Source organism: Alosa pseudoharengus, unplaced genomic scaffold (assembly GCF_046254945.1).
Source record: "Alosa pseudoharengus isolate Yale_2024_CS ecotype anadromous, Long Island Sound unplaced genomic scaffold, YU_APseudo_1.1 YU_APseudo_1.1_scf_10, whole genome shotgun sequence".
Lineage (NCBI taxonomy): Eukaryota > Metazoa > Chordata > Actinopteri > Clupeiformes > Clupeidae > Alosa > Alosa pseudoharengus.
Window position 1 is genome coordinate 36874418 of NW_027468565.1, and position 27314 is coordinate 36901731.

The window sequence follows — 27314 nt, forward strand, 5'->3', positions numbered from 1 at the left end:
ATCCTGTCATGACCCCAGATGACCTCTGTGATGCATGAGAAAGCACAGAATGGCTTTGGCCTCAACTGAAGGCCAGCTAGAGTAACCTTGTTGATGTCTGCCGCTACATGGAGAGAAATGACCAGTTCTCATTGTCATGCTGTCTCAAATGTCAGACTCATAAACTACTGTACATTCATGGCAACATTTCTTGCTCCGACACTGAATGTCTGTAGTTTCTATTGTGGGAGCAGAACTATCAGTCTATCTTCTAGAATAAGCCTCAGTAAGTGCCGCATTAAATCTGAAACCTTTACACATTAAACTTAATAACATTTTCGACAGTGGCTTTTACATTTCGGACCTCCATTTTTTTTCAATAGAAGACTCAGTGTGGTTTTGGTTGTCAAATGAAATCTTGTTTGAAACTGCCACGGTATGGTTTTCTAATTCATTCAAGATTATTGCAAGGAAGAACTGTCTTGTCCAAACCAATTACAGAAAATATCTCCACCTCCTTGACCTAATGACAGAGGTGTTAGACACTGGTTCTGTTGGGCACATTAATTACAGATTCATCAAGTCCATTACAGAGGGGAGTTTCCTGTGAGGGATGGGGAATTCATCAATGCAGACAGGCTTATTTGTGGCTCAAAACAAATTACCTCCGGGCTCTTTTTGTGTGTCCACCTTATTGAACACCCTCCCACATGCTCTGTCCTCAGGGATTTCGGAAATACGAGGAAGGCTTTGACCCATACTCCATGGTACGTGTTCACTATTTCACCACTTGCTTATGTGAGTCTGAATTGAAGCACTGATGCACTGATAAAAAAGGACATGCCATATTTTGCAGCTCTACTCTAGTGGGCAAGTCTTATCAGAAAATGAGTGAACTGAATTCCCTGTGTCTATCCCAGTAACTCAATTAAGGGATTATTCTTTGTCTGAGACAAGTTTATACAGCTCTTTCTGACGAACCCTTTGTGTATCAGTTGGTGCTGTTAGCATGTCAGAGCCCTTTGCACTCCTCACATGACATCTAATCTCCTCTTTCCTGAGTGCATTGTCACAGTATGAAACATCACCATGGTTCAGTTGTGCTATCTGGAGCTGGTAACAGAGCTGGTGAATTCTCATTGTGATATTGTATTGTGTCTTGTGAAATAACAGTTCACTCCAGAGCAAGTAGCAGAGCGGGACATCCGGCTGCTCAGAATTAAAAAGGTAATCACTCTGCTGCTAAATGTTTTCATCATTACCGGTATTTATATATTCATTGGTAAAACAGGTACACTGACATGACGGAGCGGGAGGTCGGTTTTTTTTTTTTAATGACCACAAGTGCTTTGAAACAGTTGTGGGGGAACAAAATAGTCACTTTTTAAAAAAGATTTGTGCATCTTTTGCCCTTTCTTTGCACAGGATGGGCAACTAGACGTAGCGGTGGAGGGAGGGGTTGAGTCCCCTCTTGGGAAGCTTGTGGTGTCAGCCGTCTATGATGGTGGTGCCGCAGACAAACATGGTGAGCTCATTTAACAAGTCTCAGCATAGCTATTCAGACCTTATGTGTTATGTCTAATCCCAAACAGGGGTCCGTTGCACAAAAGCAGAATTAAGACATCCGGAATAAGTTACTGAGCTGCGCTCAATGAATCCAAAACAAGAGCGTACAGGCTTAATTGGTTGCACAAAGACCAAGCCAGGATGAGCAGACACGGATTCATCAAGCCAGGTGAAACCTATCCTGGATAAGTGCGCGCTCACGGCTCCCTCAAATAGACCCCGCCACCGATCACAGATTCACTGATTCACCATGGCAACTAGCGGCTTCATTGCTTCTTCTAATGTGTGAAGTAGGTAGCGATAGCCTTTTCACAACAGCAACAAACAGCAACACCTCTGTTTAGGAGAATATTGCAACTAGTTCCGCGACCACCACGTGCGAAATGGTTAGGCACTCCCGTGATGTCACATTGTCGCATGACAGGTCGGGAATGGCGAGTATGTAAAAGTTAATTAATGATCACAAACGTTTAAATAATGACAATGGGTCTAGGTATATGTGATAACAATGTGTAGTGGGCAGTGGAATAATTATTGGTTTCCGTTTGTGGTGACTGCTGACTGAGATAAAGGATGAGATTAAATAGATCCTGGAACTTAGCCTGGCCTGGCAGGCTAGCTCCAAAGAATAAATCGCCATGGTAACTTATACCATAACATATCCTGCTGCCCCCTATCCCGCTTTTGTGCAACTGGATCACGGATAAATTGAGCCAGGATAACAAAGATATCCCGGCTTAATCCCTTATCCTAGTTTTGTGCAATAGGCCCCAGGTGCTGCTGTTGAGCAGTGTTGTGGCATTCAGAGCAATCTAGGGAAACACATACCGTAAAGCCCAAAGCTTGCTGTGAAAAAAACAGTCCCTGAATGGCTGTGTGCTATTTTAAATTAGTGTATGTGCATCAGTTTTGACATTGTTATGTGTGTGTGTGTGTGTGTGTGTGTGTGTGTGTGTCTGTGCGTGTGTGTGTGTGTGTGTGTGTGTGTGTGTGTGTCTAGGTGGGATTGCAATAGGTGATGAGGTGATGGCAGTGAATGGGAAAATCTTGACTGACGTCACCCTCACTGAGGGACAGAACTCCCTGGAAAGGGCCTGGAAAAGTGGAGGGGTAAGGAGCTCGTCCAACCCACTCATTCAGTCACTCCTGCCTACAGTCGGAGTGGGGGGGGGGGAACGGGGAGGAACGCAGTTCCGCCACCTCAGATAAATGAATAATAAATATATTCTTTCATACCAACGATACCACGATGATATTGTTAAAATAAATGATGAGTTAATTTTTCGCGTGTACAGAGGTGACCAAGAAGCTAGCAATTCTTGTCCAAAATGTATTGCTACACCACAATACTCAATATGTTGTCCAACGGTGAGTAATTTTCCCCCGTTGCACCGACACTGGATTTTAGGGTTTCCCACCTGCCAAATCCCACTTTAACCACTGCCTACAGACGCAGAGCCGATATGATAACATGTGACCTCCCATATCAGCCTCAGTGCAAAAATATAGTCTATGTATTGTGCTGTATTCCATCATATTGTACTGTCCATTATTTCACACTTGTGTTCTTTGTTGACCCCAAGTCACTACAGCAGTTATTTATAGTGAGCAAGACCTTCTGGATCTCACACACATTCCCTTAACAAAGAAAATGTCCAATAATGTGTTTGCTCTCAATACTAATGATTGTACATTTTGCCAATGCATGAATGTCGATGTGTTTCTCAGGACTGGATTGATCTGGTCATAGCAGTGTCCCCACCAAAGGACTATGAGGATGAAGTGTACATACTCCCACCACACAGTTCATCTATCTCCTGTCCATCTCCCCTCTGCCTCTCCTTTGTCTCTTTGTAATCAATCCATAGCTAGATGTTCATAATCAAATCCAAACCATCCGTCCTGTGTAATCATATTGGATGTGTGAGATTAAAGCTCTTCCTTCAGTGGATTAAACCAACTGTAATTAAAATCCATTAGTTAAAGCACTTATTGGGCCTGAGTTTGAGAATGAAATCTCGGATCGAAATCTGAACAGGTGGACATAGGAAGATCGATCTTGTGTCTATGTACTGACAGTTTGATGTTTATAGCCTAATGCTATCATGCGAGCTGACCATACGTTAAAATACTGTTACTATAAACAACCTGCAGGTAGGCATTGCTTTGAAATAATTAAACTACAGTAATGTAGCCTATTTATGCACGTTGTAGCCTATGTTTCATGACATAGGCTACAACCCAAATAATGAGTCCCAATACTCTCCGGGGCAAGCCTCCAACATCTAACATTTTCCAAGTTTACTGTACTTAGTGGGAAAGAGTGGACATACCGAGATTGAATAGTTCGAAGAGAAGAGATGTTCAAGGAGAGGTTGTGACTACCTGCTTTGCGTTTGGCTTCAATACACTTCGAAGTTGTTCCATTTTGTAGCAATACAGTGAGTTCTCCAGCCACACTTGGACCTTTGGTAAGGTATTCATTTGCATATTACTAGATATATCACGGGGTGTCCCAGATAGGCATCACCGGGATGGGGGGGGACTGATACTTATAAAACAGGAGCAGCAGGGAGCAGTACAGTACATAATAAGATCATGTACAGTATGTGAGATTGTGAGCTCATGACAGAGGCACTATCTTTCTGCATTGTGTGCACTGAAGAAAACAGAGCTTTGGAGAATGCGTTGACATGTGTCATCTAATTAGATTACTAATTTGTGAATAGAAACAACAAGAAAAAAGAGAAAAAAGCAGAGAGGTTTATTTAATTCATGGAAAACACTCATTTATTGCTTTTTGAGCATGTTATTTAAATCAGACAAATTGCAAATTAGTTACAAATTTCCACACTCAAAACTCTTTCAATTGATTTAACCTTTTAACTCGAGTTAACTTGACTCATTATGCAGGTTTGCTCTTCCTTGCTCATACAGAAATCTGTGTGGATAAATTCCCATCTTCCGATAAAGTGGATTGATATTTCTTTGCGAGATGAGTAAATTGCAGTGGTAGATTGAGACAGGTGCATTGAAATGTTCACATTTTATTTATCGCCCGGGCATTACCTAACCCGATCGGAGTAAAAATTCATTTCTGCCAGGATATTTTCGCTCTCAAACTCGGGCCCCTAGTGTTTGTTTGATCAATGAGCTTGTTGTTGTCCTTGTGTGCCTGTTGTGAAGACTGAACCTGTCGTCTGTATGTTCAGCCCTACGACAGCATCAGTCAGTGCCCCTGCAAACAGACAGTTTACCGTGGGCAGTGCAACTCTGTACAGACACGGCTACCGATCCCGGCCGTAGCTGCCCCCGGGCCCTGAGGCCTCCGGCGAGGCCGGGCCTGCCCACCTCCTCCCCAGGGTAACTCCCTCTCTGGCCTGGGCGGCAGCCTCCAGAGTCTCTGGGGGCCACAGCCTGTGTGTGTGTGTGCCTCATTCGTTTGCATGGACCCCATCTCTGCCCGTCTCAATCTGGCACTTCTGCCTATCACAGATTACAGCTCTCAAACCTTCCATTTTAAGGAATCTGGCAGTAGATTACCTCCTCTGTATGTATGTATAATCATAGTCAGCTACAGTAGTTTGCTAACATAGTGATGAGTGAGCCCCTATTAAGTGTCAGTCTCAGTTCCCTCTAAAATTGATTGATGTGAAGTTTTTTTAGTTTGATTGCTGTTAATTAAAACTCAGCCAGGATTTAGGTCTAAATCTCTGTAAGTCTGAATCTCTACTCGCTGCTGTGTGTTATAGTCATGGTAAATTAAGACATGAGCTTTGAAATACTGTATGTAGGCCTTCTATAACTACAGTATTTGTGTAGGCTTCTGGCACTACTCAAGTCGTATTTGTGAAGACCACATCATTTGTTTCAGCCTTAGCAGGTTGAAATCTCAGCAGTTGTTCTGATCGATGTTGTTTAAAGGGTCTGTGTCATACAGAAGGATTATTTTCACATTCATTCACAGCATGTTGTCCTTTCCACATAATATGACACCAATTGACAGGTTAGGCTGATTTAAATTGGAGCTGTCAAGGAGGATTGGACGCTAGAGAAGAAGACCTTTTTCTGGCCTCATAACGTGCAGAATTATGTGAAATGAATTGTTTGAATTCACAACATGCTGTTCTGCCACTGTGCTTCTTTGGCCTCATTATTTCACACTTTCAGATCTTCCCTCGATTGATATGCATATATATTTGGAGGGAAACGTAAGGCATGCTCTTGGGTGAAACATCTTATCTGTCCTTGTACTTGGCATTGGTTTAGCTGTGCTTTTTGTTTTGTTACAGGACCTTCTTCTCACTCACTCGGTCGCTCACTTTCTTTGGAAGAACAGACTGCTCTCAGCGAGTGGGCCTGCCCAGGAAGTTGGACCTTCTCCACTATCATCACCCCCATCTTTTATCTCTGCAACACAGCATGATCCAGCTGCTTCTAACAATAAAATAAGCCCATGCAAATTGTATTTACAGAAACACATGACATCCATGCAAAAAAAATATGCTAAACATGCACTTTAGCAGTTATCTATTAATACAAATTACAAGGATATGTACTTTTAGGGTACATATACATATATGATCATGAAAATACTTGCTGCCTGAGTCATGCAAACAATGCGCTTTTTAACAATAAATGTGTTTTTTGCAGTTGAGGTCCACTGCATTGGTTATTGGCCTTGTATTGCCCTTTAATATATTTTCTACCACTGTGTGTGTGTGTGTGTGTGTGTGGTGTGTGTGTGTGTGTGAGGGAGAGAGAGAGAGCGAGAGAGATCAAATAAGTATATTTTGAAACACCTTTAGGGGGCAGTAGTGCACCTTTTGCAGTTTTTCTCGATCGTTTTGCTTTTGTCAACTCTGATATTATGTTTTCAAAACAATTGACACACAGGTCTAAACAGAAGCACTCTGGGCAAAAGACGTATACTCTAAAAACATTTAAAAATTGCAGCAAAAGCACATGTTGTCAACACATCAACACAGCCTAGTCAAATCACCTGTGTGATTTCAATCAATCATTACACACTGGACACTGGACAAAACATAGTTCTCAAAATGAGGAGTATCAGCCTTCATTTTTGCTATATCTGTGCCATAGTGCCATACAACTGTGAAAAGACTAAATGTATTGAATACAAATTAATTGAATGCATTCTTCCTAAGATGTAATGGTCACTGACATGTAAGACAGTAAAGCACCTATTTGTTTCACACAAGTAACCCAATGATGTTTGGAGTCTTTGTATGAGAACTGTTAAATGTTTTGAAAAAGGATGTGTTAAGGATGCGTTAAACCAATGAAAATATGTTATCACTTCCAAAAAGATGACTTCTGCTGTGTTAAAGTAAAGATCATGATCAAGTGGATCCCAGTTTCATTAACTGCTTCTAAGCAATAGAGAAATCGAGAAAAACTGTAGGCTAATATGTTGAAGGCACATGCGGACTACAGTAAAAGCCAAACAATAAACATCCAATACCAGCAACAGCCATTTCAAATACCGTCTCTTTACAGCGTTGTATGATGCATCCACCATTTATAAACAGGATGATGAATGACAATAACTCTAACAGAGACGTAATTGCAATGGCAGACCTACATATTACTGTATAAAAGCCCATATTCAGATTGTGTGGGCCATATATCCTACACGATTTTTTGTTTCAGATCCAGAGTAACTGCATGTAGGCTATAGAGCAGCACTATGGAGGCGTAATGTCAAAGCGTTATGTAATGATGTAGACCATCGACGTTTTAGCGATTTTTCAAACTTTTTTCTAGACAATAACAACATAGATTGGCTGACGCAACTCTTCCATGGAAATTGACCATCATTTTATTGCTCTTTGGGAACTCTGTGGCCTCTGGTAGCCTCTCTTATTTCAGCACCTTGGCTAGTTCCACTCGCCCCACCAGCCTCAACAACACATTTTTTCATGTACTGTATGGCCATTGACCAATATATTCGCGGTCACGTCCACAGCTGACGCCAACGTCATCGGAAAATAGTCTAGGGCCTATATACTATCGCCAATTAAAGTTGGTGGTTATACAATTTAGTGATTTGGATGATTAACCACTGGAGCCAGAAGATCTACAGACAACAAAAAGCCTTCGATTCTCCAAGAATCCAGTGATCATCTGAGTTTGAACTTTAGTTTAAATGTTGTTTGTCCGTTAGAGGGTCACAGGCTAATGAGGACTGATCCAGGGGACAGCGGCGTTTGGGAACCAAGATGCTTCAGCCACTGTACAAACCGGTATGCAAGCGGCCAATTTTTCAGACCTCTTAGATAATCACTTTATCATGTGTGTAATATGTGTTGGACAATGCGTTGATGGTTTACGCACTCCATCAGAGAACTGTACATTCATTGGCGTAAATCAATACGGAGTTTCAGGTTTGTTTAAATATTGTATTCATGTATTTTCGCCGCTAATTTTAGGCTAGTTGTAGGTTCATAAAAATTAGCCACAAACAGAGAATTTCTCCTACTGTTGCTCTCATTGACGTTGGCGGTGTCATCATGTCATAGCCTACAGTGAAAAATGATGGATCATCCCAAAATGAATGCATTTTAATATTGGGTTATAATCTGACATACTGGCATAATTTAGCGCATATGGCTGCCGTGCATCACCCAGGTGCGTGCTACATTGGTGGTGGTTAGTGAGGTTCCCCCTTCACTTTGAAACGCTTTGAGTGTCGTGAAAAGCGCTTTATAAATGTAGTGTTGTTGTATTGTGTTTAATAATTGGCTTGTGTTGCGTCGCATATGAATAAGGTTATCAATTAAGGTTCTGTATTTGAGTCCATCTTATGAAGCACCCAAAGATGCTTGGGCACCACCCTCAGCCGTTTTTTTTTCGTGGCAACTTCCCCGTGCGCGCGTGTGTGTGTTTCTCTGTGTGTGTGTGTGTGTGTGTGTGTGTGTGCGCGCGCGAGCGTGCGTGCGTGTCTCATGTGTCTTTCTGTCTGTGTCTGTGCGTTGGTAAGGCTTTTTATGATGGAATATCTTCAATGACATTAAATGTCATTGAAGATCGAATTTTGTGTGTCTGTGTGTGCTCGCTTATGTTGCTGCTCGCTAGTATGTTTGAAGGTCACATTTATACTATGAATCAGGTGAATAATGTCTGATGACACATGAATAATGTACTGTAATGGAGACAGCAACGGAGACATCGATCACTGTAATTGCATGGCAATCACTGCCATAAACTGCTTTGCTGCTTTTGTGTGTAGCCTACATATAGAGGGCTGTTCCACGTTTCAGGTATCCTGAAAGCACACACACACACACACACACACACACACACACACACACACACACACACACATTTATACCGGTAACTGTTACTTTATCTTACAAGCAAAGCATGCAAGGAATGTGCTATCTTTAAAGATGAGCCTGCTGTCTAACCTGTGTATGTTTGTGCTGCTGCTGGCCACTTAACACACCCAGCTCTACCAATCTGTTTAATGGGCTGTAATCTCAAACAAGGGCAAGAGAAGCACTCTCTCACCCTCAATCAGCCTCCATGTTATCGTAAACACAGGACAGTACGAAGCCTGTCCAACCCCACCTCTCCCTCCCAGACAGATAATTTGGCTCTGGTGGTAGGACTACACCTCTGTCCACTCACTCCCTCTCTGACTCCCCCTACCCCCCCGGCAACACACACACACACACACACATCACCCCATCCCTGCTGATGGTGACTCTGGGGTGATGGATCTCTTGTCAGGGCGGTGTAGTGGTATTGGGCTCAGATGGGTATTTTAGCACCAGGCACAGGAAGTGGGAGGAAGGGAGTGATGGCTTTTGCAAGTGTGCCCTCGGCTCAGGTGACGAGGTGGGGTGGTGAGGAGATGGGGTGGTGACGAAGTGGGGTGGTGACGAGGTGGGGTGGTGGGGTGGGATTTGTGTGAGCGAAGACCCTTCCTAGATCCTATGCTTTTACTCTGTGAGTCTGCAAGGGTGTGCTTCAGTATGACTTAAAATCATCATTACTCTCTTCATATTCCTAAAAGTCCTTCCAATCATATCCTCTTCATATCACTTTCGCGTCACCTCTTAAGAGCGTCACATAGATCATAAAAGAATGTATTGATTAGGTGTCAGGTAAATTCTTGAGCTTGCAATCAATTGGAATTGGAGTTCTTGTATAGCCAAACATATCCAATCTCTCTGCCCTCAATCTGTCATATTGTTAGAGGACCAGTGAATTCCAGTGTGGTCTCCCAAGGGATTCACACACACACACACACGCGCGCACACACACACACACACACACACACACACACACACACACACACGCGCGCACACACACACACACACACACACACACACACAGGGAATTGACAGTCACATGCTTATTCCTGGCACGTAACTGATGTTGGGTGCTGCTGCATTCTCTCTCTCTTTCTTTCTCTGTCTCTCTCTTCTCAATATCTCATTCCTCCCTTTCTCAGTCCCGCCCATTTCTCTCTCTCTTTCTCTCTCTCTCTGTCCCTCCCTCCCCCTACCTCTCACAGGTCTGCCTTAGCCTCTCTGACACACACACACACACACACAACCAGACAGTGCTTCAGAGCTCCCATCTTGCAAGGTCACCCTTGAAATCTCATTCAGAGAGCGCGTGTGCATGATACAGATAGACAGGAATAGCGGAGCCATACTAGAGGACGTTCGTCGGGATCTTTTGGCTCCTGTACAGCTGTGTGTGTTGTGTGTGTGTGTGTGTGTGTGTGTGCGTGCGTGTGTGTGTGTGCGTGTGTGTGTGTCTGTCTGTCTGTGTGTGTGTCTGTCTGTCTGTGTGTCTGCGTGTGTGCTATTGCTTTCTCTTTGTGTGAGACGGTGAGAGCGTGTGTGTGGGGACAAGTGCTCGCTGACTTTTCCGCCGTATGGCTTATTTGGAGGATGCCTGAGCAGAAGAGCGGCCGCGCGCGACACTGGGATTCCTCGCGGGCTCTGCTGGAGCACCGTAGACAGCTGGAGTTACGGCGCGTCTGGAGCTGCCGCTGCCGCCACTGTGTCCGTTCGCGCGTTGCCGCTGTCTTTCCCCAGGGACTGGGACTGTGAATGGGATTGCAATTTCTTCTCTGTGACAGGATGTAAAGGCAGGAGGGCTGTGCTGTGCTGTGCTGTGCTGTGCTGCTCACCTAAACTCACAACTCTGAAGACACCGTCTCTACTCCTCAACTGTCCAGCCAGGGGCTCACTGGCATGCCCTGAGAGCGGCTTACTGAGGATCATTTGATTCTCTCCTCTCCTCTCTTCTCCTGTCCTCTGTCATTCTCCCATATCTTTCACCTACTCATATCTCTCTCTCTCTCTCTGTGTATCTCATTCTCTTCCTGTTCTGTTCTATTTCTGTTTTCTTTCGTAATTCCCTCTTTGTATCTCGTTCTCCTTTGTTTTCGTTCTCTCTCTGGTGTTTCCCTACACCACTCCCCCCCTCTCTCTGTTTTTCTCTTCTCTCTTTCTCTGTCTCTTTGCCTCTTTCTCTGTCTCTTTGCCTCTGTCTGACCTGACCCACTGGTCTCCCAGAGTCCTGGCTCCACCATGTCTTTGGCGTTCTGTGGCAATGAGAACAACTCGGCCGCCTACAACGTGGACGGCGGGGTGCTCAACAACGGCTGCTTCCTGGACGCCCTCACCGTGGTGCCCCATGTGTTCCTGCTCTTCATCACCTTCCCCATCCTCTTCATCGGTGAGTCAGAGTTGTTCCAATAGCCACATCGGGCTTGTAATATTAGCTGCAATATATGAAGTCCTGTGTAACGATGAAGAATAGTTCAGCGATAGGCCAATATTCATGGTCCCTAGTGAATCACGTGGTTATAATCTGTCACCGCACTATCACCTCATGCTGTGCTGATGGCACTAACAGCAGCCCGGTGCTATTGTAAAAATGCTGGAGCAGTGCTGTACATTGCGTCCATGCTGAATGAATGATCATAGAAGAGAGTGATCGTCTTGTGTTGTGACAAGAAGACAAGGTTTCAAGAGCTTTGAAATGAGACTCGATGCCTTAACGTTACGTTCACACTGAGATTAGTGTAGATGTCATTTTGCCGTTTACCGTCTCGCCCCTCACCCATTAACCAGGCCCCAGTATCATTTATAGAGCTGAAGTCTGGGGCCGACCACGATGGTGAATGGCCCCAGTATCATTTATAGAGCTGAAGTCTGGGGCCGACCACGATGGTGAAAGCATATTCTGAGAGCACGGCGTGGGAAGCATTTTTATTTTAGACAAACAAATGTGACCTTACCAGTGGAATTTACCGAGCAGAAGCCAGAGCAATCATCCCTTTGGGAGTCGGGTTACAAGCAGCCACCCCCCCCCCCACACACACACACACACACTGTCCCATACCATAGGTGTCAGTGGCATCCAGTGTGCCCTGCCTTGACTGTCTGTGTCAGGCTTGAACAGGCACCTTCAGCCAAAGGCAAACCCATTCCTCAAAGCTCAAGGGACACAGAAAGCTTAATACAGTATTATTATTAATACAGTATTAGTATACCATTGACTCCTCTATCTGCATGCCATTTAGACTCCTGGAAGTCCACTTGAGATGTGTGTGTATGGAGTGGTTCAGATGCCATTGCTCTGTAGGTATGACTGTTGGGTGCTGTGTGGGCGCTGAAGTGAAAACGAGTGACTCTCCTGTCGCATCTCTGAGAGATCAGTTAAACAGGCGGTGCTGTCACACATCCACCTCCCCACCCCCACACAACCAACACACACACACACACACACACACACACACACACACACACACACACACGCTCCTCTTGTGACAATCTGCTGGGAGAAAGCCAGACATGCAACCATTAACATAATGTGGCTAGCAACAAAGACCCGGGCTCTGGCAGCAGGCATCGTGATGATACTTTCAAGGTAATCAACAGCAATGAGTCAGCTTAGGCCAAGGTCCAGGCCATGTGTGAATTGTTGCATTAGGCGGACAGATGTGCGCTCTTGGCACAGACGGGAGAGAAATCATGAGGAACAAAAGGCCCAGCTGAGGGCCAGATAAGCCCAGCTCCCAGGGTGACTGCACCGTGATGGCTTCTTATTGCTCACTTTGGTCTCATCACGGGGCCACTGAACCCTTATGACTCACAACATATTGCTCATGGTCTCACGGCTCAGAAAACATTGCTCTCGCTCTTGGTCATAAGCCATGCAATTGCTTGTGAAATGTTCCTGTTCATGTCCTGTCGGCGTTTTGTATGCATACAGTAGTAATTGAGCAGTACAAGCTTCTGAACGAACAGATCATTTTTGAAGCAAAATATGTAATGCTTACAATAAAATGACACCTTCCTAAAATGCGACCCCTAAGCATGCATTACGCGTTGATACCAAAATGCCTGCATAAATATATGTCACTACTGACGAGATGAGACATAACAGCAGATGTTTCAAAGGCAAAATCATGCTATTTTTTCTTCGGAGCAAAGTGGTGCTTGCCTGTGCACATTTTAATTGTGCAGAATGTAACTCTTCATAACCTGTCATCACATAACTGAACCGCAAAGTGCTTACAGTAAATACGCAGCACTTGACTGTGCAAAAACTGTGCTGAAGTGGCACACCGTGAATAACCTAACTGATCAGAACTGGATTGCACTGTAAAAAAAGAAAATTTTATATTAAGATCAAAAATCCATTTGGTATTGTTTTAAGTATGAAGAGACTTACCTAGCGTTCTCTCACAAGATCATTTTGACTTCATTTAGGAAGACTTTGATTTATTTTAAGGAGTCTTATCAATACAAATTTGCTTACAGTAATGCACTGGCAGACAAATTTGCTTGTTTTCAGGATGAAACTTCTTAAAATAAGTCAAATTATTCTTAAATTAAGTCAAATGATTTTACAATAAAGCGTTTATACGTGTCTCTTTATACTATAATATTTTTTTGACCTTGATATACGATTAACAATACTTGGTTAGATTTTATTAGATTATTTAGATTATATTTTATTAGCAGTTTTTGCAATGTGTGCAGAAATGACGAGTGCACAAGGTCACTAGCTAACTGACCGTCCGTCCTGTTTGTAGGCTGGGGTAGCCAGAGCTCCAAGGTGCACATCCATCACAGCACCTGGCTGCATTTCCCTGGACACAACCTGCGCTGGATCCTCACCTTCATCCTGCTCTTCGTCTTGGTGTGTGAGATCGCTGAGGGCATCGTATCCGATGGGTAGGCTTTTCACACCCCCGCTGTGTTTTGTTGGATTGCTCAGTTGCTTAGTCACACATACACATACACACACTCACACATACACACACACACACACACACGCACACACACACACGCACACACTCACAAACACACACACACACACACACATACACAGAGAGACACACAGACACTAGACATGCAGGAAAGAGATAGAGAGACAGACTGACAGACAGACAGACACAGTTTTGGATGCTAAAGCAGCAACACACACACCTCAAAACCACAAAAACACAGACAGGCTAGCACACACACCCCGTCATGCAGACAAAATGTGCTAAGTCACACGGATCACCTAATGCAGAGTCACACACGAACAAACACAGCTCCAGGTGTTCGCACCTCAAGTGTGAAACGCGTTGTCCCTGTCTGCCACAAAATGCAGCAGCTAAGGCCAGCCAAATGTCCTGCTCAGGGGCACACAACTCATCTTATTCTGCCCCATTCCCAATAGCACACGCTCCTTCTACTCTCCACTTCGCTCCTGACCGCTTCGTTGGTCAGCAGCTAGCTAATCAGACTCAGCTCATCCATAACAGTCAGCCTCTCTATCCCAGGGGAGATGTATAGGCCCCTTTGAGAAGGGAAGGTTGTTGAAATTGCTCTTATTGGCGAGGCTGGCTGGTCTGTAGCCCTGCCCCACAGCTCACTTGGATCTTGGCAGGTTGTCCACTGTATTCTGGGCCTTGTCCAGCAGTGAAGGAGTGTGGACTGACAGATAAGATACTCCATCATGTTCCAAATGTGTCTGGGACCAGATCCTGCGTTTTATATTTTGTCTGGTGTTTTGTGCTTTACAGTAATCTCCTTTCTCACATCTCCCCTCTTTCTCTATCTCTTTACCTCTCTCTCTCTCTCCCCCCTTTCCCTCTCTCTCTCCCAATCTCTCACATCTCCCCTCTTTCCCTCTCTCTCTCCCAATCTCTCCACTTCTCGTTTTCTCTCCTCCTTTACTGGCCATCTCTCATCTCCTCTTTTTTCATGCGCTTCTTATTTTTTCTCCACCCTGTCTGTCTATTTTATTTCTGCTCTCTCTCTCTCTTAACTACCTCTCCATTATTCTCTCTCTCTCTCTCTCTCTCTCTCTCTCTCTCCTCCTCTCTCAGGTTCACGCAGTCCCATCACCTACACCTCTACATGCCCGCGGCCCTGGGCTTCATGGCCGCCATCACTTCTATAGTGTACTACCACAACATCGAGACGTCCAACTTCCCCAAGCTCCTGCTAGGTACAGTATGTCCGCTCTCGCCCCCCATGATGACGGATTTTAGGTCACTGCATGTTAATTAGCTGTGCTTTCCCCCCACAGTGATGCGTCTTGTGAAACATATGTTTGGTGTAGGTGGTAAAAAAGGGTCAGAGTCACATTTGTGGCGATGTTGATGTCTGAATAGCACATGCAGTGGCACTGGCATATTGCTAGCGTAATTACATAAACTGCAGGTCATATACATTATGGGGTATTCTTCCTATTAGGGCGAGGCTGCTAGTGTTATCTGTTATTCAAACCCATGAATAGCATAATAGCATAGCAGCTTTATTCTTTTGGTTATGGTTATGGTTATGGATTTGGCAGACGCCTTTGTTCAAAGCGACACATAAATACAAAACAACATAATATTTAAAATTGAACAGGGAACAGATTAGAATGTTGGTCCGCCTTTAAGGCCTAAAGATAAATATTAGCTATCTGGCTGCCATTTGGTGATGAAAGGGAAATAACTACTCAGACAAAGTAAACATGTAATATATCTGTTGATATATTAATGGTGATTAATTGTGCTTTGCTCAATTCCTGTTGAGAGACACAGTCCATTATTATTATCTTTAAAACTTAAATAGATACCCCTTTAGATGGCCCCTTTTCTTCTGGCTGTTTCATATGCCATTAGCTCACACATATTTCAGTGTCAGCTGTAAATGTCACATCACTCTGAGTCATGTACCAGTAATCGTATTCACCTTAGGTCAACAATCACAGGTTACAATTGGCATTCAAGAGAGATGGCAGACCCCCCCCCCACACACACACACACACACACACAGGGCGGTGCACATGTGCACACACACACACACACACACACACACACAAACACACACATATATAAATGTAGACATACACCCACACCACATACACACACACACATACATTTAGATATACACTAACACCACATAAACATACAACACACACATACAAACCTACAAACACACACACACACACACACACACACACACACACACACACACACACACATTTAGATATACACCAACACCAAATAAACATACAACACATATACAAACACACACACACACACACACACACACACACACATTTTAGTTTCTGGGTCCACGTATGCCATTGTGTAGCCATTCCCACTAGAGATGTGGACATTTCCCTCATCATCTGCGGACTCCACATGGGTTTCCGAGGACAATATTCGCACTGGTTCAGGCCAGTCCCTCGGCCTCTGGGGACCGCTGCCGTGATTTATCACTCGGCGCGGCGACCGAAGGCGGAAAAAGCCCGGAGATTAAAGAAGCTGTGCCCACAACCTAATGCGTTTTTTCCCACCATCTGCCTTCCAATTCTGTGTGGATGTGCAAAGCAGTTCTCATTGTGTGGCTGTAATTATGTAGACTCTTACCAAGCTGCTTCTAAATGATAAACACCCACGATAAATGTCCTCAGAAAATAGTCCACAGACTTTGTTTTAATCAAAGTTGGCTGCCAGTGCAAATTTGTCTTGATAAGACGTCTTAAAATAAGTCAAACTCTTACATATTACATTTAGTCAAAACGATCTTACGAGAAAGCGCAAGGTAAGTCTCTTTATACTAATAACAATACCAATTTGATTTTTCATCTGTAATACAAGATAGCACTTTGTTATTTAAAGCATTTTCTGCAGTGCAATGTTGTTGTAGTGTCATGCTGTGCTTATGCTCTGGCGTTTGTCTGGGCCTTGCTTCCCTTAGTGTTGCTGGTGTATTGGGTGTTGGCGTTTGTGACCAAGACGCTGAAGTTTGCCAAGTACACGGAGCAGGGGGTGGGCATGAAGCAGCTGCGCTTCTGCATCACGGGGCTGCTGTCTCTGCTCTACGGCCTGCTACTCGCCGTGGAGGGCAACGTTATCCTGGGGCGGGTGAGAGCTTGAAGCTATCTGTGTGTGTGTGTGTGTGTGTGTGTGTGTGTGTGTGTGTGTGTGTGTGTGTGTGTGTGTGTGTGCGCGCACGTGTGTGTGTGTGTGTGATGCACAGAGAGACAGAGAGGAAGAGAGAGAGAGATGTGCAGAGAGTCTTTGTCTATGTGTGTGTGTGTGTGCGTGTGCGTGTGCGTGTGCGTGTGCGTGTGCGTGTGCGTGTGTGTGTGTGTGTGTGTGTGTGTGAGTGTGTGTGTGTGTGTGTCTGTGTGTGTGTGTGTGTGTGTGTGTGTGTGTGTGTGTGTGTGTGTGTGTGTTAGTGTGCGTGTGTGTGTTAGTGTGTGTGTATGTGTGTTAGTGTGTGTGTGTGTGTGTGTGTGTGTGTGTTAGTGTGTGTGTATGTGTGTTAGTGTGTGTGTGTGTGTGTGTGTGTGTGTGTGTGTGTGTGTGTGTGTGTGTTAGCCATTTCAGCTTCTGAAGAAAGACAGACAAGGTCTAGTCCAACACTGTAAACACTGTAAGATACATACCAACAGATCCTGGGCACTGGTCCTTTAATCCTGTAAACTACATACCAACAGATCTTGGGCACTGGTCCTTTAATCCTGTAAGCTACATACTAACAGATCCTGGGCACTGATCCTTTAATCCTGTAAGATACATACTAACAGATCCTGGGCACTGATCCTTTAATCCTGTAAGCTACATACCAACAGATCCTGGGCACTGGTCCTTTAATCCTGTAAACTACATACCAACAGATCCTGGGCACTGGTCCTTTAATCCTGTAAACTACATAGCAACAGATCCTGGGCACTGGTCCTTTAATCCTGTAAGATACATACCAACAGATCCTGGACACTGGTCCTATCATCCTCTAAGCTTTGTTTGCTTTCCCCTTCCAGTTTTTTTTTTTAATTTCCTTTAGGACCACTTGTTCCCTGTCAAGAGACATCCTTAGTAGCTACTCGACAGTGCTCTTCGTCTAATCCCTGTCACCAGTCCAGTATTCATAAAAAACAATTCATCCTCTGGGCGCTGACATACAACTCCAGTGAGAACTCTATTTACAGAGCCGGAGATTGAAGGCAGAAATTAAATCGCTCAGCTTAGCACTGTGGAGCAACAGAACACATACAGAGGCCGGCGCTAACTCACACAAGACATTAATGACTCACATCCGCAGCACGACTGCACGGCAGAGGAAACAGCCTTCAGTGTGTGACTGAAGGGTTTTGTAGGCCTTCTGTATATCACAGCCATCACAGCCAGTTACCTGTCTCCGACACACACACACACACACACACACACACACACACACACTAACACACATACACACATACACACGCACACTAACACACACACGCACACTAACACACACACACACACACACACACACACACACTAACACACATACACACACACACTAACACACATACACACGCACACTAACACACACACGCACACTAACACACACACACACACACACACACACACACACACACACACACACATAGACAAAGACTCTCTGCACATCTCTCTCTCTTCCACTCTCTCTCTTTGTGCATCTCACACACACACACACACACACACACACACACACACACACACACACACACACACACAGACACAGACACAGACACACACACACACACACACACACACACACACACACTGACACAGACACACACAGACACACACACACACACACACACACACACACACACACACAGACACGCACACACACAGACAAAGCGTTCATCATGATGAGGCTCTCCAGCGCTCGTCTCTGTGATCTCTCACTGGACTCGTGAGCATCTCTGCTGAGAGGCAGAGACAGGGCGTAGAACTCCACATCCCATCATCTCCAACACAACAACTCCTCCACATCCCATCTCCAACACAACAACTCCTCCACATCCCATCATCTCCAACACAACAACTCCTCCACATCCCATCTCCAACACAACAACTCCTCCACATTCCATCATCTCCAACACAACAACTCCTCCACATCCCATCTCCAACACAACAACTCCTCCACATCCCATCATCTCCAACACAACAACTCCTCCACATCCCATCTCCAACACAACAACTCCTCCACATCCCATCATCTCCAACACAACAACTCCTCCACATCCCATCATCTCCAACACAACAACTCCTCCACATCCCATCATCTCCAACACAACAACTCCTCCACATCCCATCTCCAACACAACAACTCCTCCACATCCCATCTCCAACACAACAACTCCTCCACATCCCATCATCTCCAACACAACAACTCCTCCACATCCCATCATCTCCAACACAACAACTCCTCCACATCCCATCTCCAACACAACAACTCCTCCACATCCCATCATCTCCAACACAACAACTCCTCCACATCCCATCATCTCCAACACAACAACTCCTCCACATCCCATCATCTCCAACACAACAACTCCTCCACATTCCATCATCTCCAACACAACAACTCCTCCACATCCCATCATCTCCAACACAACAACTCCTCCACATCCCATCTCCAACACAACAACTCCTCCACATCCCATCTCCAACACAACAACTCCTCCACATCCCATCATCTCCAACACAACAACTCCTCCACATTCCATCATCTCCAACACAACAACTCCTCCACATCCCATCATCTCCAACACAACAACTCCTCCACATCCCATCATCTCCAACACAACAACTCCTCCACATCCCATCATCTCCAACACAACAACTCCTCCACATCCCATCTCCAACACAACAACTCCTCCACATTCCATCATCTCCAACACAACAACTCCTCCACATCCCATCATCTCCAACACAACAACTCCTCCACATCCCATCTCCAACACAACAACTCCTCCACATCCCATCTCCAACACAACAACTCCTCCACATCCCATCTCCTACACAACAACTCCTCCACATTCCATCATCTCCAACACAACAACTCCTCCACATCCCATCATCTCCAACACAACAACTCCTCCACATCCCATCATCTCCAACACAACAACTCCTCCACATTCCATCATCTCCAACACAACAACTCCTCCACATTCCATCATCTCCAACACAACAACTCCTCCACATCCCATCATCTCCAACACAACAACTCCTCCACATTCCATCATCTCCAACACAACAACTCCTCCACATCCCATCTCCAACACAACAACTCCTCCACATTCCATCATCTCCAACACAACAACTCCTCCACATTCCATCATCTCCAACACAACAACTCCTCCACATTCCATCATCTCCAACACAACAACTCCTCCACATCCCATCATCTCCAACACAACAACTCCTCCACATTCCATCATCTCCAACACAACAACTCCTCCGTCACCTTTACTGCTGATGGAATCAGCTCATCAGCTTCTCCCCTCAGACAAAGCAATTCAGTCCGTATTGGATGCAAGTTATTGGCCTGATGTTGTCTTACAGTAGATCAGAGGGAGGAACCAAGGGCCATCTTCTCTCTCTAAGTGCTGCTTTTCTTTTACTTGTGTTGTGATGATCACCCCCAGTCTACTGTCAGTGTGCGGTACCATTATAGAGATACGGTGATGATCATGATGGTATTGATCATCATGATGGTATTGATCATCATGTCGGCTATGGTGATAGATAATAATGACGTTGTTCACTTTGGTTGGCAGTGGTGGTGCACGCAGACTGCCAGCTGACTCCAGGGGGTTTCTTTCTGTATGGTTCGTTGCAGGGTGCTTTCTCCTTTCACAAACTGTGAAGTCATGCTGGTAATGTGATGGAGCTCAGAGAAAAGTAGAGTTGGCTGGGGTTTTTTTTATCACATATATATATATATATGCCAGGGGCTCCAGGCACCAGCTGTTTGTATTTTTGCGCTTCAGGATTCTATGCATTCCCTTTCTCAGAATTGCATTTAGGCAATGTCATTTATAAGGGCCCATGGCCACATGGTGACATACTCATTCAGTTCCTAGAAACATTTCCCTGGAAGATTTTTTCCTCTTTATCAGTTTTCATCTTAGAAATACATCCATGGGCTCCTATGAGATAACTCTCAGGCCTTCTTTAAGTCATAGTTATTCATAGATCCCACCAAAGATCTAGTTTATCTTTTAACAGACCGATTGCAATAGCTTCTCTTAATGGCACCACTTAAGCAGTGTTATTTATTGCTGTCCAAACAAGCTACTACGCATAGGCTAAGACCTGTTTATTGCTAATGGTAAACCTCAAGCTGTGAGTCAAGGCAGTGGGTTTCTTTCAGCAGTATATAAATAGCTGGCCATGTAGTGGCTGTTCCCATATGCATGGAATGAAATCAGCTGATCAGTCGGACACTGCATGTAACCTACTTCTTTCTGAAAGCTGCAAGCTGTCTACCTAGGAGTCTGTCATATGTTAAAGTGGTACAGCACCTACTAAGGAGTGAAATAATGTGAATGTTCTGAAACATGCATGGCCTTACCCTCTCGGTGCAGTGTGTTTAAAAAGCTTTCTGTGTGAAGGCACGTCATCAGCAATTTCTAGTAAGTGGCTGTGATGCAGGTCAGGACTAAATGTAGGTCCAGGAAAGAGCTGACGTCCACCTCTCTGATTTTCCCTGAGCTGAATGTCATGCTATTACACACAAAAGCCCTCACCTTTCAAATAAATGGAGTGAATGACCTTCGACCTTCAATAGCCAAGACACCCACTATCAACAAAATACTCTATGGACTGATTCGTGTCAACTTTCGGTCGTAAAATTGATCGGCAAACAAAGTACACTTTCCTAGATATATGGGTCTCTATTTAAATAAAATAGAATATAATCCACATATTTACCCTATGCACTGCTTGCATTTTGACCCAGTCATACCTCTAAGGGCAGTGCTGCCCTTTGTGAGTGTTCCTTGATCCTAGTAGATTAGCAATAGCCTTGAGTCAACAGCATTTTAAGCTCACACATGCAGCGTGTAAGTAAATCATGCTCTCCACAGCTCTGCTGCAAAGGCCACTGTCACATTTACAGAGGACAGCTACAAGTTCACCAAGGACACTCAAAATAAACTGTAAGATTTTATGAGCTGGGATGGCTGGTAGCTGTAACACCTAGCACTGTAGCTAAATACAGGACACTTGCAATGTGGTATTTGTATTGCTTTCTCTCTCTCTCCCTCTCTCTCTATATCTCTATGTATGTATGTGTGTGCATTTGTATTTGTATGTATGTGTATCTGTGTGCATGTGTGTGTCTGTGTGCTGACAAAGTGTAAGGGTTTATGCATGTATACACTGTTTGCAGTGTAAATATTTGATTCTGTGTGCTCTTACAGTCTGGGTTCTCTGGTCTACTGCACAGTGTGAGTGCTGCTAGTCTTATGTGCATCCTGTGTGGTAATATGATACAACACTATGATAACACTATGATATAACATGATCTCTGTTACATCTATATTGGAGTTTGCATACTGTTATACTGCCTGCTGTTTGAGCTATTAATATTCTCTGTGTTAATGTGTCTTCTGCATGGAAGTGTAATGTGATTTCTGGCTAATAGTTGTATCGTATAGAAGAATCTAAGCTAGTTTAATCCAAGTGCTACCAGTGTCATAATTAGTGTATTACATATACCAACACATGTGTATCAGCATGTTACCATGATTTATTTGTGTGTTTTAGAGCTTGACATATATGTGCAAGCTTGTATGTAAGGTACAGTATGTGATAGTATTCTCAATGCCTGTGCATATGTCACTATAATTTTTAAAGCTACTCTAGTGTGGTTAATGTTATAATTATTATTATCATGTTCCTTTGTTAGGTGATGTGCACTGAAATCCTGCATTGGTCTTGTGTTGCAGCGATACGTCTGCTTCCAGCAAGCCCCAGAGGTCAAGCCCCCAGAGGACCTTCAAGACCTGGGCGTCCGATTCCTGCAGCCGTTCGTCAACCTGCTGTCCAAAAGCACATATTGGTGGATGAACACCTTCATCACCAACGCACATCGGCGACCCATTGACCTCAAGGTCCTCGGCAAGCTCCCCATCGCCATGCGAGCGATCACCAACTACCTGAAGCTGCGCAAGGTTTTCGAGGATCAGAGGGTATGCCATGTTTGTTGTTAAAGGCATCCTATGCAAGTTTTTTACCTTAATGCAACAGATTGTCCGTGTCCAGGGGGAAAGGACAAAACTGCATTTGATACTCTTGATAGCCCGGAAAGGCCTCACTGTTCATTGTATAGCCATGATAAACATTTAATATGTGTTATTATAAGAAATAGTAGGGCATGCTTACAAATTATTCCGTAATGAATCGCAGCTCCTATATTTGTTTTATGGTGATATAGTGATTGGTGATATGGTGATTTAGCAAGTTAACCATACTAGCTAGTTTCTGGCGTAAGCTGACTGGAGTTGCAAGGGAAATTACAGATATGCCTACACTGCCCAAGACACTACTTAAGCAATCAATACCTATCTAGCAGCAATCAATTCCCCAATACCACCAGTGGAATGAAATTGAACTGGCAACCTTTTTGTTTGTTTTACGGGCTTTTCCCAAATCACGGAAGTAACGTTGACGCAGCGGTATAGTAGCAGATAATAGCATCCATCAGGCAAGTGTTATTTAAATAAACTCCTGGTGTACTTACAAACTTTTCAATGCCTCGTTTTATGAGTAAAGAACATACTGTAGAAGTTTTGTACCATTCAGGGCATTATTAGTGGGGTAATTTACGAGATAAAAGTTGGTTCCATTACGCCTGCAGAAACTCATTAGTTTCTGACAGGGCTACTCGACCAGGGTTCGACCAAGGGAAAACAGATTCTGGGAGGGTGTTTGGCGCGGGGTCATGGTGCAAAGGACCCTAGGGTGAAATTACTCCGAACCATCGCTTTAAGCTTATTATATCATGCCCATTCATCTACTCCTCTTGTCAATGCTATTGTATCCCTTGGGAGACATAGAGATGAACATCACGCTGGTCCTTGGCTTTTGAATGACGTCCTGAAGCACTGTTCTTTACTACTGACCTGTTCTGACCCGGAGTCAGCCAACCCGAAGGATGAACACAGGAAGAGCGCCCTTCCACAGCAAACAAACCATGTGAAATTCCCCTGCACGTCCACCCCTCCATGTTACACCGCCCTACTTCCTAGCCATCCATGACCCCACACCACCACCCGAACCTCCCCACTCCACCATGCAGACCTTTGATGAAGATCTGAATGTGTGTGTGTGTGTGTGTGTGTGTGTGTGTGGGGGGGGGGGGGAGTAGTGGGTGGGGTCAGGGTCAGGGTTTTCCACTGTTGTGGTGTGAGCCATGGCTACGTGGACAGTGTGAACACGCACTCCCCCCCCCCCTCCCCACCCCCTCTATTTTCTCTCTGGGTTGCGGAGAGTGGGGACCCTGTTCCCGTTTCCACTGTGAACGCGGGGACCCCGTTGACCTCCAGAAGGGTGAAGGAACTCCATGGGAACGAGAGCGAGTGAAGGAAGACGGAGTGCGAGGCCCCTCCGGAGTGGAGCGTCACCCGGGGGCCCCCTCTTTGAACTCCAGGTAAACGGACGCTCCGGACGCACTAAGCCGCCCGCGGGGTGCGTCACGGCTCACACGTCAGGATGTTTCCAGACGATGCGAGCAGTCACGTCTGCGCCGGACGTCTGCTCCTCCAGGAGTTCACAGCGCTCAGACTCCGGCTCGGACGACACGTCCTGCTTCAAATGAAAACAAATGGTTTGATCAGCGGCTGGAGGGAGGCTGAGCTTTAGCAGGGACGCGCTCGGGCGCGCTGTTGGGGGCGACTGGTGGGAGGCCGGATATGGGGACTTTGTGTTGGATGGGGAGGCAGGATGTTCAACAGCTTTAGGCAATTGCAGTATTCTGTACGAGAGAGAATAAAATGCAGTCTATTTTTCATGTTTTTTTTTTTGGCAGAATTGTCTGTCAAAAAGTACAGTTCTTTCCAGGTCAACACGAACTCTTCAGAGTTGCATTATTCAAGTGGTGCTGTGACGTGTATGGTGGAGAAATATGTAAATTGAGTTTTTGCTTTTGCATTAAAGCGATACTTCACCATTTGGGGAAATACACTCATTTTCCACCTCCCCAATTAAACAATTGAGTTTTACCTTTCCTCAGTTCATCCAGCCGTTCTCTGAGTCTGACAGTAGCACTTTTAGCTCCAGCTCATTGAATCTCTCCTATAAGCTAACGGTCTAATCTGATTCAATGGGCTGGAGCTAAAAGTGTTACTGTCAGACTCAGAGAATGGCTGGATGAACTGGGGAAAGGTAAAACTCAACAATTGTTTAACTCAAGGGGAGGTGGAAAATGAGTGTATTTCCCCAAATGGTGGAATATCCCTTTAAGACATGCATACATATTCTGAGTGAATACATATATATTGTGCCTATTGCCTGAGTAATATGACAAAAAATACAATATATGTGTTATTGTCATGAACACAAACCAAACAAAATATAGCTTATGACAAAAATGAATTACTTAGAAATCCAGTGGATATTAAAAAAGCTTGTTTTAGCCTCTTCACGGACACGGACACAATGAAACTGAGATTTATCATTAGAATTATTGTGATTTATGTTCATAATAGAATAATCATCGCACACTAATAGTGTGTGTTTCACATAACATACCAGTACTAGAAGAAAATAAAATATTCTGTGTGAGAGTTTATGTTTTTCTTTTATGATTATCACATTCCTCTCCTTTCCAAATCCTGCCCTCTCGTCCTCCCTCTTGTCTCATTTGTTCTTTTCTCTTCCTTTGTCATTCACCACACCTTCCTCTCTCTGCCTCCCACTTGTCATCTTCCTCTCCCTCTTGTTCTTCATCTTCCTCACTGTCTTTCTCCCCTCTCCCTCCCCATCCACCTCGTCCTCTCCCCTCTCTCTACCTCCCCCTTGTTATCTCTCTTTCCCTCTTCATCTCTTCCCTTCCTATCCTCCTCTTCCTCCCCCCCTCCTCCAGAGGCCTCAGGACAGCCAACCCCAAGGACCCCAGTTGATCTGGAAGGCCCTGCGAAAGGCCTATGGGAGGCCGCTGATCCTCAGCATCTCCTACCGCTTCATGGCTGACCTGCTGGGCTTCGCCGGCCCGCTCTGCATCTCCGGGATCGTGCACCACATCAGCAAGGAGAACCGCACCATTCAGCCACCGGTGAGAGAGCGCAGCTGTTTTTGGAACTAATTGCAACGTTATATAAAACGTCTTTGATCTCTATTTGTTCAGCCAGTGATGAATGTCTGAGATGAGTGCTGTCACTGCAGTTGAGTATACACTCTTAGGGCTCTATTTTAATGATCTGAAACGTGCGGTCTGAAGCTGATGGTTTAAATATGTTTAGAGTGTGGCCAGTCCAAAATCACTACCTGGACGGTGTAATAAGTTCGCCAGACGCATTGTTCAAAAGGGTTGTTCTTATGTTTCTTAATCAGTAATGGGTGTGTTTTGGACAAAACATCAAATGAGAGTGACATCTGTCATTTCCTTTTAGAGCAAGAAGCGCAACATCAAACAGCGCGTTAGTATTTTAGTAGTCAGCACATCTGAAGGAATCTGCTAGCATGAGACCGTGTATACAACACGAGGATTCCACTAAACGTTGCTTAACTAAAATGTGTGTGGGACTAGCAGAGTATAGCCTACATGTGTCTGCACTCGCCTATTATTTGAACTCATCCAAACGGAAACTTCACTGTGGTCTCATAGGCAACGACAAAACAGCTTTACACTTAGTTATTTATGATAATACGCCTGACCATACCTATTTTTTTAATTCACCATTTTCATTCTCAACTGGAGTGCATGGTGAAAAATGCATCACTGAATGTAAGACAGGAACAAGCCTTTTCGTCATGCTTGGCTCCACATTCTGCCGGGTGTAAGATAGGGCCTTTACTGTCATTTTAATACTGTTATCATTATCATTATCTGTCTCTTACCAATGGCCCTGGGTCATTAGTTTGTTTAATTTTTTATTTATTTATTGATTTTGTTTTAAACCTGGATGGTTCAACTCTCCCTTCACTACACATCACAATTATAGAACCGTACATTTACATCTAGCTAACGCTTTTATCCAAAGTGACTTACAAAAAAGGGAAACGATTAAGGTACAGTGCCACAAGGACATGTTAGTGCAGCAATAAGTACTAGGCTACAGTACGTGCATAGAATGGAGAAGGGGGGTAGTCAAGTGGTAAGTGCTAGATTAAACATGTCCAGTTGTTAGTAGTGCTAGGAGAGAAGGTATGACTCAGAATTCCTTGTTGGTTTTAGGGCATTGCGCTGCTGGTCATATTCCATCTCCGGTGGTCAGTGCAGCGGTGTTCA

General features: G+C 44.6%; 1 protein-coding gene and 1 long non-coding RNA gene across 2 annotated transcripts in view; both read left to right on the forward strand.

Moving 5' to 3' along the window:
• The first annotated feature begins 702 nt into the window (after positions 1 to 702).
• LOC143141218 (uncharacterized) lies at positions 703 to 1497 on the forward strand. The gene is made up of 3 exons (XR_012990769.1): positions 703 to 746; positions 1153 to 1206; positions 1405 to 1497. It is a non-coding gene; the product is annotated as an uncharacterized LOC143141218 (long non-coding RNA).
• Positions 1498 to 11120: 9623 nt separating this feature from the next.
• Positions 11121 to 27314, forward strand: part of abcc8 (ATP-binding cassette, sub-family C (CFTR/MRP), member 8) — a 75380-nt gene continuing 59186 nt past the window's right edge. The window contains exons 1-6 of the mRNA XM_076271460.1: positions 11121 to 11268; positions 13637 to 13778; positions 14924 to 15045; positions 16794 to 16960; positions 22813 to 23055; positions 25950 to 26138. Coding sequence (XP_076127575.1) covers positions 11121 to 11268; positions 13637 to 13778; positions 14924 to 15045; positions 16794 to 16960; positions 22813 to 23055; positions 25950 to 26138 — 1011 coding nt within the window. The remainder of the gene's footprint in view (positions 11269 to 13636; positions 13779 to 14923; positions 15046 to 16793; positions 16961 to 22812; positions 23056 to 25949; positions 26139 to 27314) is intronic.